Consider the following 13,968-nt stretch of genomic DNA (forward strand, 5'->3'; position numbering starts at 1 on the left):
TTAAAGCTGTGAGTAGTTCATTATCTGATTATGAAACAGACTGATATTTATACTTATGTCACCTTATGACCTACGACACCAAGAAAACTCATATTTTTTAATGTATGTAACCACAACCAAGGGGTTGGTGTCAATTAATTTAATTTCAACATCATAAAATAAAACCGTAAATGCTACACGTGATTCTTGAAATAAAGTCAGATGAGATAAATAGTTAGATAAAACATTCTACATACTGTATAGAAATAAAAAGTCAAAGTTCCTTACAGATGCTTTTAAATAAATGTTAGCAGCTGTGTAGCAAGAATTTGGACCCTTTATCATTGGAAGTACTCATATCATACTTTTATAATCCCATAAAATACATGATAAAGCAAGACATTTATGTATTTTAAGGGATTTTCTCAATTTTTATCAATGCTTTTGCATTTGTGCAACTTCCTCTGTTTTTACCTTGCATTTTGTTGTGTAATTGTGTTTGATTTGTGTCACTCTACATCACTGTAAATGAGGGCAACATCAGTGAATTTTTGAGTTCAAATAAAGGATATGATGATACTTCAGTACGAGATTAAGTGCAGTATTCATTATTTTACACAGGAAAAGTTTGTAAACATGAACAAAAATGTTATTTCAAAAACTGGTTAAGTATAAGCATCTGTTTCGATTTGAAACTGTATTTTATGTTTATGTGTAAGAAATTATATCCAAATCAACACATATGTTGATATTGCTGAACAGGAAAGGAATGGAGAACTGGCTGTGGTAAACATGGTGATTAAAAATCTATTTCCTCAGACATTTAAAAAAGAATGTTGATACTTCAGTTAAGTCAAAGTGTCTGGGGTAGATCAACTTCAATTAGTTGAATTATAACTCATCTGTGATTTTGTCTCATACTAGAGATGATATTCTAACGCTGCGCAAAATAAGACTTCACTTAGAATACGATGAGGTGCATTTCATTTCAATTCTGCTGACATGTGAAAACATACATAATATAAAGAAATACCATCAATGTTTTATCAGGAGTTATTTTATTCTTAATATTTAACTTGCTGATAATACTTCTTTAAGTAAACCTGTCATATTTTGAACACAAACATTTTATTATGGTGTTGTAAAGTTACAATTAGACAGCTGGTTTTCTGAGAATTCAACCATAATCAGATAATGTTCTTCTTTTAAGGCTATTTCCTCAGAGATGATCAGGTTATTTTAATAGTTACTTTGGTTTAACAGAAGCTTCACAACCTTGTTTGAACCTAATAAATCGAAGAGGACATGATCTTTAATTTTTATCTTTTGTAATTGGTATGTCATTTCATTTCCATTGATATTTGAATTGTCATGTACATGCATCTGCCCTCATTCTCTCTTTAAGATCAAGTTATTGTTGTGTGATCAGCAGCTAAGCACCATCCCTGGTTTAGCGTCTGAGGAATTCACTGTTTTAGCAGAGCAGAACTGAAAACATTGAGCATGTTAGCACTTGTCCATTGAAGAGTGGGCTCTCTCTGCTGCTGCTCCCAGTTTATGGCTGTGTTGAAACAGCCTGAAGGACACACACATACACACACACCTGCATACATTTCAACAGGTAAGCATGCAGGGAACATTACTCATAGAACTCGCGTCATCATCAGCCTCATCATCACTTTTATTTGTGCTAAGAGTTTGGTTTGAAACACAATTTCCCTCACTAACACCGACTATCATGTGGACCCAAAACCAGTTTTTAAAAAAGGGAAAGAAACAAAAGAACCATAAATATATAAAAAGGGGTACATGTGTTTTAGCTACCAGTAATAAGAGTGAAATTACAGACAATGGATGGCATTTAGAAAATATCTTTTACAAAAAAGGTTGTTTTTTTATTTATTGTTTGATGTTCTTCTTGGCATTTTACAAGCTACCCAGCTCTTGCAGTGTTTGGTCCAGGACTTGGTGCATTTCTAGGTTTTCCTCTTTTGCTTTTGTTAGGGACCCTGCAATGAAAAGTAACAGAAGATATAAAACAAGCTGGCTTTTTCAGTGAACACATTACTCATCACTGAAAGGGAGTGGTTGAGCTGATAAACTGTGGCTCATTTGAGAGTGGAAAACAAAAAGAACAACAGGGTTTAAAAGAAAGAGAAAAAGACAGTGTACAAGAGGGAAAATATATTTATTGAACTAATGCAAGAAGAGCATAGAGAAGTTAAAGCAAAGGAGGAAAAGAAGAAACAAAGTGCTTCTGATCAGGCAAGAAGTGATAGAGAAAGTGAAAATGTCATGAGCTCAACGCAAGGTTTTACAAGGTGTTCATATCATTGAGGGCATTATCCAGCTCCTCGCTGATAGCCTTGAATTTCAGCTTCTGCGTGTACAGTTCGTCTGCAGGTCAAAGGCCAGAGAGAGGCAGAGCAGGCGGAGGAGGTTCAGAGGAAAATGAAGACCAAGGAGGGAAAAAGAAACAAGAGCAGAGATTAAGAGTAAGAAATGAGGAGATGTAAAGCATTAAAGTCAGATTCAATTGAAGCGTACCTTCTAAGTCATCTATGGTCTTTTCAAGCTTGGCCACTGATCTCTCTGCAAACTCTGCACGGGTTTCAGCCTTAAAAAAGGGACATAAAACATAATGAATGTCCAGTTGGAACTCCCACTAGAGGAGACAGAGTGAGCAAACAGGAACTTACCTCCTTAAGTCTGTCATTCAGGAGTTTGATCTCCTCCTCGTATTTGTCTTCTTTCTCAGAGTACTAGAGAAAAAGAGTTAGAGTTTTATAGTTTAGAAAGAATAGTAGTGTACAGGCAGTCAAAATCAGTGAATAACACTCTCTACCCCTCCAGGATAGATTGACACCCCTCACCTTGTCAGACTGAGCCTCTAGTGACTTTAGGTTGTTGGTGACGTTCTTCAGCTCTTCTTCCAGGTCCCCACACTTACTGTATGAAAGCAGAAATACATTTGATGTTCAGGACACATCCAAAAGTGCAAAACTCTGAAGGTATGTGTTTAATTGCTACAGCGATTTTTGCGTACAGCTCTGCAATTTCTGCCCTCTCCTCTGCCCTCTCCAGCTCGCCCTCCAGGATCACCAGTTTACGAGCAACCTGAAGGATGGAAAGATCACAGGTGAGCATTTACAAAAAAATGTAAGTTATCTGAAGTGGGATCTCTCCGGTGGTCGTACCTCCTCGTATTTGCGGTCTGCCTCCTCAGCGATGTGTTTGGCTTCTTTGAGCTGCATCTCTTGGATCTCCATCTTCTCCTCATCTTTCATGGCTCTGTTCTCAATCACCTTCATACCTCTGAGGGTCACAAAGACACACAGTTTTTACTTTGAGCATAGAGACACCACAATTCAGTCAGTGTTGTTTCCACATGATGCAAATGATTCAAATCTGCTGGTACTCCCTCCACACTCCTCTTGCCGTTATCGTTTCCATCAACACTACACAACGAGCTGAGCTACATGTGTAATGCAAAAACAGTATTGACTGACTTGATTTCTCCACAAAAGGTGGATTATTTTCAAGTTTGTAACCGTATTGTTTCTTAATAAGGGGATTCTGTAATGCTGGAACAAGCTATCAAAATGAACTTAAACTTGTTTTTCTTCTGGGAAAATATCTTGTAAATATTTTCACAGATAGAAACCCCAAATTTCTCTCCTCCACTTGATATTTTTAATCTTATTTTGTATTTCCACGACCTCCCCGTCTCTGATTTGTTGTTGGTACATTGGGCACTGGGTCCTGTGTCGACTCTCACCTCTCGCTCTCATCCGCAGCCTTCTCGGCCTCCTCCAGCTTCTGCAAAGCAGTGGCCAGTCTCTCCTGAGCGCGGTCCAGCTCCTCCTCCACCAGCTGGATCCTGCGGTTCAGGGATGCCACATCGCCCTCCGCCTATAGTCACACAGAAAGGAAGAGAGAGGTCAGAGGTCAGCCAGGAAACATGCTACGGCCAGAGGAGGAAGGATACCGTTAGGATGGTGGAAGCTGCATTTAGGGCACTTGCCGTTTATTATCAAATCATTCATTTCAACAGTTTGACAACTGAAATTGACCGTTATTAAGCCTTTTTCATTGATGTTTATTAATCTAATGTTGTACTCAAATGCTATAAATATCATAGTATGTTTGAATTTCAGTCTTCTTCAGTCATATAGGTCAGATCTGTTAAAGGCACTCAGTTTCATACTCTAATGAGTCCTGGACTTTGTAGCTTGACCACATACTAAGAAAACTGCTGATGTAGACTAACACAGTGGTAATTTTAACTCAGGCACATGTTGAGTTTTACAGCTCTACTGTTGTAACACTCGTAATGTAAGCCCATGTATATTTGTGGGACAACAGATTACTAGTTCTGGGCCTGTTTCCTGTGGGACTGATATGACAGATAACCATGTCTGCCCTCTTCTTCCTGTGTCAAGTATGAAGGGTATAAGGAACAGGATGCCAGCTCCTAATTTATATACTTTTAAGACAAATTGTCAAATAAAAAACTTGAAACACGAACAGAAAAAAAAGTATCAAAATCAAACCACTCCTTTAGAGTGTTTTATAGACACATTGAGGAAACCCAAGCTTTTAAATGCTAAAAACCTGTCAGCCTGTTCTAGTTCACAACCAGGCTGACAGTTCATGTAAAAGTGAGGGCGCTCGCTGCATTTCTTCGTGTTTGAGGAGATGTAGGGTGGGTTTGAGTTAGATAACACAGTCGAACATAAGTCAGCGAATGAATGCCGCTAAAACGACGCCTCAACTTCCCATGAGCCTCCAAAACAACCTTGTTTAAAACCTTACAAACTAAAAAGAACTTCTTTACGCATGGATTACAGAGAGAAAGTGTTAAAAACATGAGGCAGCGGTGTGGATGGATAAACGCTACCTGCAGTCCACGAGCGAGTAAAATAGTTTCACAATACTCAGCAGGTGAGAGAAGATGAAAGCCAATGGAAAAATGCGACAGAAGTTGTATAAATTGTACATTTCCTCACTTGTTCGCGCAGTTCCTTTTCAACGTCCAACTCCCTTTGTACTGCCAGTGCACGATCCTCTGCGTCGTCAACTTGTAGCTGGAGCGACTGGATTTTCTTCTTCACCACCTCCATTATCTCGATTACTTTGTTTTTCTCAAACGCAAAGAATACTAAAGAAGAAAGGTAGTGGGCTAGATTGGCTGAATGTGTCCCTAAAAGTTATTGATTTGAAGTTTCAGGCTCCGAGGAAATGAGTTTTTTTTTTTCTCGGGCAGGAAGTCAGGGACGTGCAGTGTTGGGATGGGGAGAAAAAAAAAGGGCTGGGAGTTTTCAGGAAATTTATTGCGAGATCCTCCAATCCTGTGAAGAAGCCTGGTCTCGGATGACATCACAGGATTTAGGAGGGGAAGGCACTGCTCTTTCCTCCACAAAAGAGGTGTGTAAAAGTCCAAGAGGGAGAGTCTTGCAGTTCTATTGTGGACTTATATGGCAAATGTAAGGTGTTGCTTATGCCACATTTTTCTGCTGTGATCACAAGGAAGCAGGGTAAAGATCACAAGAGGAAGAGGAAGAGCTCTGATTCATCGGATTCACCAGTCTGATGAATCATAACTTATGTGAATCATGATATGATTGAGCTGCCTTTGTGGGGGAGGAAGACAAAGAGTGTGAAGGGAGAGAGTTGTAAACTGGATAGAAATCAAAGGTCCAAAGATTTACTTCTAGAAAGGAGGAAGGGAGAAGGAGGGAGGATCCTGAGTTTGGGTGTGGCAGCAATAACACTCTTCAGCAGGGGTTGTTGACCTGCATTTGTCTGGAATGTAAATTGATTTGCTTGCAGGCATGACCCATGGCCATCGGGTGGCGACACATTCCTCCAGCGCCCCCTTCTGCCATCTCCTCTTCACTCTTCATTGATTTATTCTCTCTGTGTGTCCTTGTGTCACATTGATATGCATCGGTATCCCCCATAAACTGTGTGAAGTATATCAGTGGAAGTAATAGGGTTGGACAAGTTTACAAAAAGCAGACCTGAGAGCGACAGATATGTCATTTGTGACGAAATCGTTAATCTGACCTTTGACATCTGGAGTCTTATCTCACCTGATTCCACTGCTAGATTTGGAAAAACTGTGAGGAAAATGTACACTTGATGCTGTATTTTGTTTTACAGAAGCATCTATTTTGATGAAAAATGATTGGTTTTATTATTGTACACCCACAGTGACAAATTACAGTGGTTTCTCTTTCTTTGACTGGTTGTGAGACTTTGTTATTTTTCTTCATTTTTTTTATTCCTGCTTATTGATTAAGTCAGACAAAAGACCTGGGATTTGGAAACTGTGAAATTTTCTTAGATTCATTATTTTCTGACGTTTTATTAACCAAATGATTATTGAAGATGATAACCAATAAGGGAAATATTGAGCACTAAAAGGTAATGCCAATAACAGTAAGCTGTTGTACTACTTCTCGAGGTAATTCGAAACCTGATCTTGTTATTCCTGTTAAAATGCATCATCCTAAAATATTAAAATAAAACAGTAAATAAGAAAATCACCACTTGTTACTAAAAGCTTCTAACTAAAATGTAAGACTTCACCATAAAAGTGTTTTCAGTGTCAAATCTATAGTATTTGTCAGGCTGCCCATGAAAAGCTTAAAGAGACTCCTGTAAGAGATTTCACCTCATCAGATCTTGCCTTGGTCAAGTAACTGAGACATCACCATAGGGGAGACATAGCTGTGTAGAAAAGCTGTTCTCTGAAGGTGGATGGCCTTTCACTGTAGTCTTACATTAGGTGTGTTTTGTAAGGCCGGACAAAGCAAAAAATATCTCCTCCCCAAAAAAGTCCAGAGCATTGATTTCATTAGAAACTGCAGTATGGGGTTCTCTGTTTGCTTAAGCTGCATTCCTGGGATTCCTGGTCGGCTACAGGCCAGCCAAGTTTTGTCTGTGCTTGAGGAGGAACTCTGTTACAGGCCTCAGTAATACACTGATCACTTAGATGTTGAGTCTCAGCACTAACTGGTTTAGAAGAACTGACTAAGTTCTGTCAGGGTGAAAGTGTCATCTCTATTGAGGTTTATCAGTTCATGCTCGGCAGATTTTAAAAGTTGTTTGTCAAATTTTCTTTGACATATATATTGTACAGTATGAGTCTCTGTTTAACACACAAAAAGGAGTTTCCAAAGGTAACCTCATGTTGAACCTTGGTCCTGATTTGGATGTTGATTGCCCCTCAGTCCTTCATTTTGAATACACAGAAACTGAAGGACCTTTAAAGACTGTAGCCCTGGTGTCCATGGTTAAAAATAAATGAATATTGGATACATACACTTGATTGAATGTTTGAAATCCTTTTTAAAGTCTTTCCCTATAGTGTCTTCGTTTTCATCACTCTTCAGCGATGTTCCATCACTCCAGAATCAACCAAACTACATCAACCAATCAGAACCAGTCCAGACATGGCCTTTTTTGAGAAAGTGTGAGCAGTAGAAACAACACTCAGACTAAGTTTTAGAGCACTTACTTGACAATATTAAAGAGAAGAACATCTGTTTGCAAAACCAAGATATGTCTCTATTAATTATCTTCCTCAATTATGGAGTCAGTTATAATTGAGTCCATCTAAAAGGGTGTTTGTGAACAGTTCACTCAAGACTGAAACTTAAGTTGTGGTGATCCAGTGTAATGTGAATAATGTGTTTCAGATGGCGTCTTCTGTGGTTAACTCACATCTGTGGCCTTCTTCTCGGACAGCTCCAGTTTCTCCTGAGCATCCTTCAGGGCCTCCGAGTACTTATCGAGCTCGTCCTCTGTTCCCTTCAGTTTCTTCTGCAGAGCCAGCAGCTCATCCTCCAGCTGGAAAAAGACAAACATGAGAGCGTCAGGATGGACATAATTAGATTAAACAAGGACCTTTGTCTTAGAAGGTAAGTATGAATGAAACACGGCACTGAAAAAAATATAACGTCACTACACGTGACAGCTGAAGACCAGGTAGAGGAGAAAGAATAAGTACAGTATTTGTCAACATATTTAGATTAACATACTAAAGTAGACTCAGTTAACACCCAGAGGCACTCAGATGTGTGACATGACTAATACCAACTTCAGTTAGATGTCTTGAAACGCAGTTGAAGGTCTACAGATATGTCAACTGCTGTGTGGTGTGTTAACACTAGATATTGTAATACATGGATGAAGCCAGAACAGTGACACACATTTTATATCAAACTATTATTCTGTTGCCACAAGTCTGGCATGTCTTGTGACCAGAAGTCACTACATTTGTACAAAGTGGTAGAAGCAGATTCCCACATCGGAATCCTAAATGTCAAATTGTAGAGGTAGCAACTTTGTCAGTCTCAAGTAAGCCATGCCATTAGCATACCCTGCTTTATCAAGAATTCTACTGTAATGGGACTACAATTTACGAAATGAGTAACTTGTGGTAATGAAGACTTCTTGAAACTAGTTTTGAATACTTTATTGGAGATATGTTGGATGAGGTAATAGATCAAGAACCACAGGAATTTGTATTATGAACTTCTGGAAGATTTGTTAATAACTAGTTGACTCGCCCCCTGCTGGTCATAAGAAAACGATGCAGGTTTTAACCACAATTGTATAAGATTGAAAGCCAAGTCTGCTCCCACTATAGGTCTTTTTTAAACATGCTTACAATTTCTCATTGCACATGACATAAACCAGGTGCTAGTTCGTTAACTAAAACACTTGGCATCTGGAACCAGTTGATGGTTACAAGTTAAAGATCATCAATGGCATCGGAGGACATGAATGTTGTACCAGATGAATTAGAAACCATCTAACAGTTGTTGAGACTTCAATCTGAATACCATATATATGAACCTTGTGGTGGCATGAGGGAAACATCAAGGAACTACAAAAGGATTAAGATTCATCCTCTGGGAAGCATGATTTTCTAAAAGATAATTTATGCCAATCCCTTTAATAATTATTCAGACTGTCTTATATTACCACAAATATGAACGTTATGGTGGCAAGAGGGAAATCAACAGGAAACCACTAAATGGATAAGGATTCATTCTCTGGGAACCACAAATATCTAACAATAAATAATGCAAATCCATCTGATTATTGACGAGGCATTTCTCCTAGTACCACAAATATAACCTCCGGATGGCAAAAAGGCAACCATCAGGAGACAACTATAGGGATGAGGATTCATCCTCTGGGAACCACAAAGGCCTAAAATCAGTCACGCTAATCCATCTAATAGTTTTTGAGACATTTCTCATAATAACTACAAATATGAACATTGTTGTGACAAGAGTGGAATCATCAGAACACAGTTAAAGGGATATGATTCCTCCTCAGGGAACCATGAATGACATGTTGGTATAAGAATAATGTTATTTATTCTAGTTTTGACCCCTTTAAACGAGAATCCACATCAAGTCTTCAAATACATTTCTCTTAATACCACAAATATTAATCTCCTGGTGACAAGATAGGACTCATCAGGAGACCCTTAAAGGCATTTGGATTCATCCTCTGTGGAAGTCTTTCCCAATTTCATGCAAATCAATTTAATTTGTTTTTATATATTTAACCCCAAAGAAGAACAGCTTACATTGCCATTCTTTAAGCCTCTCTGGTAGCATGGCTTAAATTTGAGAAATGTTCCCATTCCTCTTGATTATCTACAGAACTTGCTGCCAAAACTTTTCATCAGGACTACTTCTTTTGTAGGGAGTAGTTCCAAAGTAAACCCTCTGTAATGAGTCTGTGGATAATAACGGGTAATCCAGGGACATTGTCTTGCTGCTGGAGTCTGTTGCCTGTTTTGTATATTGTAAATTGATATTGAGTATTAGTTTTGTGTATTTTCAGTGTCTTCCGTCAGTTTTCCTGCACTCTGAGGTCGAGTCAAGAATAGCAAAGAAAGCATCCCTTAGCGCTGCATGTATCGCTGCCACCCAAACAAACTAAAGAACTCTGAGTAATCTTCTAGGATTTCATGCTGACTGCTTCTTGAGCTGAGAGTTAACTGGGGGTCCATATGTGCGCTGCCAACTGACAACTGTCACTCCTTGTGCTCTCTGAGGGTGTCATTAGAGCATTAGCCAGCAGAGAGAGGATTCTTTCCACTTGCTTTAATGAAGATCCTGGCTTTGTCCGTGCCTCCTAAACTCCCTGCCCTCAAGCATTCCTTTCGTACCGCCATGATGACGACACTACCTCCCACTGTGCAATAATTGCCTCGTTTTGGAAACCTCAAATATCCCATTCCACCCCAAGTTTTTACTTTGCTTGTATGAGGAGCAGCAAGTATGCTATCATTAAGTTAGCCCTCAAAATATCAGGCTGTCTAAGGCTTCTGCAATGCAGCACCAAATATGGAAGTGCAGAGATGTTGAATTTATGAGGTTTTCCTGTACACCCTTCAAGTCAGATAAGGATGTGGGGAATTGCAGTTCTCTTCTGTTTTAGAGTAAAAGCTACAGCTGCTGCAGATAGACTAGTATATCTTGTGCAGCAACACTTCGTGTAGTCTCAAGTAATCCCAGAGGTTGGCTGTGGGATTACTGATAACATTCGAGCAGTCATCACTTTTGTAATTCTATTCTTACATCCCTGAGGACGACTTCCTCCATGTTGTGCTGCCCTCCTGAAGACACAGCCGCGGGGCGACGTATCAGCTGCTCTTTGTATTTGGTGCTCTGGGAAATACCTGACATTGTATGCAGAGCCACCCTACAGTCTGCACATTGGGCTTGGTGCTTTCATTTATGTATTTAATTTAGACTAAATCACAGTTGTGAATGAAAGTTGTTTGCAGATGACAGAGTTGTCTTTTTAAATCAATTAATACTGTTTTCGCAAATAATTGACCTAAATTAAAAGTATTGATCAGCGACAGACTCACAGAAATATCTCAATAAACTTGAAGTAAATTCTGAGAACTATTGTATTGAGAACTACTTTCAATACATCTTAACAATGACATGAATCATGACATACAAATCATACATAAAGTTAAAAAATTCAACTTAACTTTGATGAATATTTGTGTCTCTTTCTTTCTTTCTTCATGGTTTGTTTGAATTAACACACTTAAGAAACTTTACTTCACCCCCCTCTTGCCATTACTTGTAGCTATTAATGTACTTCTGTATTATGCATTAGTATTTTATGCCTTTACATGCTTTTCAGAGCTTTATTTTGTGTTTGCATTTAAAAGTGTTCAGATCTCTCATAACTGTATTAATCTGTATGTGCATCTGTTATGTGTTTTTCTTGTTGCTGCTTTGACACTTTATTTCCTTTTAATCTTTTTCTATATGAAACCTATCATGACAGTGAAATTTAAGATTACGTTCAATAGTTTCTCAGTTAACTCTATGATTCAGTACAAAAAAAGAGTCACAGAAGACTCAAATCAGTCCAACACTTATTCTTTATCTCACCTGCTTGGATTTGTCCTCTGCTGCCTTCTTGTCAGACTCAGCCTGCTCTGCCCTGTCGATGGCGTTCTCCTTGTCCAGCTTCAGCATCTGCATCTTCTTCTTGATGGCCTCCATGGCGACGGCTGGGTCTCAGTGTTTCACAAACCTCAAGGAAAAGAAAAACAAACTTATGGTTTCTTCAGGTGAAGGGCTGCTGCAGATGTTCAGAGGAAGATGCCTCAGGAGATCTCTCTCAAGGTTGACTGGGAGAGCAACTAGCAGATGAAGAGGAGGAGGAGGAGGAGAGAGACAGACGGAGCTCAGAGAGAGTGAGCAGAGGACAGGAGAGGAGGATGCAAAGTGAGAGTTGAAGGAGCTCTGTGTGATTTAAACTTCACTCGAGGTTTGGAGACAGCCCAGCCTCTTGTGACAACCCTTTCCCACCATTTACCCCTTCCGCCACTCCCCACTTTGGCTACTCTAGACCTCACTGTGCCCCCCCCCCCCCCCAGATATGAACCTCACCTCTTCAAGGCTCTTTGGTCGAACAGCATAGTGTAGATGTGTTGTCAACATCCCACCCCTCTCCTTTTTGGGGTCATGGCCTTGTTGTTTTGGACAGAAGTGAGGAGAGAAATATCTGATAAGAAGCAGCAGAATGATCCGGAGCCCAGACATCAAAAGGACACATTAGTAATTTGAGTTACTGGAGGTTCATTTTTCTCCCCCTGCTTTGAGCTGCATTTTCATACGCCTGTGTTCTTACTTAGGAATGTTCAAATTGATGTTAATACCAGAGTTGGTAAGAGAGGACATAGTTTTCATTCTACCGCTGAATGAAAAAGAGCTGTATGGAAAATGATCCAGCCAAAGAAAATTGGGGAAAGAGCGAGCTGTCTGCATGTGATCCACACCAGGCAGCTGGAGCTTTACAGTCGAGCTGCACGGACATAAACCACAGGTCTCCTGCAATTAACGTCCTCTTAATTACTACTGGTCTGACAGACCTTTATTTAGTAATTTCTTCTATAAAATGTAAGGCCCACAATGCAAAAGAAAACTTGTTTACAGAGAGGATTTCCAGGAGCAGGATTCAATGCACCTATTAGATATTAAGAAAAGGAGGCATGCATGGTTATTAGTTCATGCCTTTAATTTGCAGATTAGAAATTAAATCAGAAATGAAGTACATGAAAGCTCATGTGAGGAAAGAATGAAAATGTGTTGCAGACTTTGATATTTCTTCAGTAATTCATGATGACTTGGTTGTAAACAGTCTTAAATTTAAAGTTAAGAGTGAAAGATGTGTTTGGTAGTGTGTTTGATGTGTGTGTGTATATATGTTCCTGATGACATCAGCACTAAAGGACCTGTCTGCTTGCTTCCTTCTCTTCTGTGCCAGCTGCCTTGGCTAAAAATAAAGATTACAAGTAAAGTCAAAGAACAGTGAGGACCCTTTAGTTACATCTGAAGAGATATCTGGACTTATGCACCTCACATTTTGCTTTGCTAGTCCTGCTGAATGCATCCTCTGGTTTTGCCGTCATACTTCATAGAAGAACAATGCTTTGGCACAGAAAACACTTTTTCTGTGCCAAAGTGTACCTCGGATTCTGTGTTTCCTGCAAGTAGTTTCATTTTTTTGGGAGAATATTGTTGCTACCCTACAGTAAAAACATGCATATAGTGACTTGGAAGATTTTTCCAGGTAGTCTGCACTAAATGTTCCTTAATCCCTTGTAGAAACTCACCTCTTTTGGTGCAGCATACATTATAATTGAACTGAGATTGGCTAAGACAATTTGGTGTGTACTTCAGTCTAATTTTGCCTCATATTACATCCATCTGAAGGTCATTAAACCTTGTTTAAATCTCAGGGAATAATTGAAGGCATAGGCTAAATTTAATGGTACCATAATGACCCTTAAAAGCTCATAAATCATTGCAAATGAAATAATAAAAGTAGCAACAAAAAAAATAACAGGTAGGCACATGAATGTAAAAATCAGTGGTAGTTCAAAATTGTGTTTTTAAATTCCCCGATGGGAACATCTGTGTTTAATTCTAGTGTCAATGTTCCAAGTGTGTGCACAAAAGTGTGTGGAGTAACATAAATTATATTCAAATGTGTTTTAAAAAGCAAATACATTTTTCAGGAGAAAAAGTACCAATTTGAAATCCAGATTCACGGATCCACAACTCTTTCCTCTCTTCTTCCAGAGTTGGAGATAAATATTGTTGTGTGAGTGCACTTGTAGAATTCTGTTTTGAAGGAGAAAGAGACTGCAGCCCTTTTTTGGCCTAAGTTTATAAAAGTGGTGGCAGTTTGATAGCTTAAACAAGCTTACATCATGTCCTGCTATGATAAAGAGCGGGGACTGTGCGCCTTTTTTGGTCTGTCAAGATACTCGCTGTGCGCAGTGTTATGATAATACATAGCATGGATACAAGTGTGATAATTCAACACAACAAATGTTGATTTTGGAAGTGTTTTGGTGATGTTTCTTTTAATATTCAAATTCTTTAAGTTGTACAGTGAGAAGGAACCAGGAGAGGAGAA

General features: G+C 39.0%; 1 protein-coding gene across 2 annotated transcripts; it reads right to left on the bottom strand.

Annotated features, from left to right (window-relative positions):
• Nucleotides 1-1,641: 1,641 nt before the first annotated feature.
• Nucleotides 1,642-11,768, bottom strand: tpm4b (tropomyosin 4b). 2 transcript variants are annotated; one of them, XM_034702566.1, is made up of 9 exons: nucleotides 11,430-11,768; nucleotides 7,711-7,836; nucleotides 3,758-3,891; nucleotides 3,177-3,294; nucleotides 3,026-3,096; nucleotides 2,853-2,928; nucleotides 2,679-2,741; nucleotides 2,527-2,596; nucleotides 1,642-1,988 (listed from the first exon to the last, which is right to left on the bottom strand). In XM_034702566.1, exons 1-9 carry the CDS (start codon nucleotides 11,541-11,543, stop codon nucleotides 1,906-1,908), a joined length of 855 nt encoding a protein of 284 aa, XP_034558457.1. In that variant the 5' UTR covers nucleotides 11,544-11,768; the 3' UTR covers nucleotides 1,642-1,905. The 2 variants fall into 2 exon arrangements, with proteins under 2 accessions (XP_034558457.1, XP_034558458.1); XM_034702567.1 differs by lacking the exons at nucleotides 7,711-7,836; nucleotides 11,430-11,768 and adding an exon at nucleotides 4,989-5,295.
• Between the last annotated feature and the right edge of the window lie 2,200 nt (nucleotides 11,769-13,968).

The sequence above is a fragment of the Notolabrus celidotus genome, chromosome 15 (genome assembly GCF_009762535.1).
Source record: "Notolabrus celidotus isolate fNotCel1 chromosome 15, fNotCel1.pri, whole genome shotgun sequence".
NCBI lineage: Eukaryota > Metazoa > Chordata > Actinopteri > Labriformes > Labridae > Notolabrus > Notolabrus celidotus.

What these genes read in the sequence shown, in the direction of transcription:
- tpm4b (XM_034702566.1), bottom strand. Translation starts at nt 11,543, where the DNA reads ATGGAGGCCATCAAGAAGAAGATGCAGATGCTGAAGCTGGACAAGGAG. An exon ending in GCTGCGGATGAGAGCGAGAG is followed by an intron (nt 3,295 to 3,757) that starts GTGAGAGTCGAC and finishes TGTGACCCTCAG; the next exon opens with AGGTATGAAGGTGATTGAGA. An exon ending in CAGACCGCAAATACGAGGAG is followed by an intron (nt 3,097 to 3,176) that starts GTACGACCACCG and finishes TCCATCCTTCAG; the next exon opens with GTTGCTCGTAAACTGGTGAT.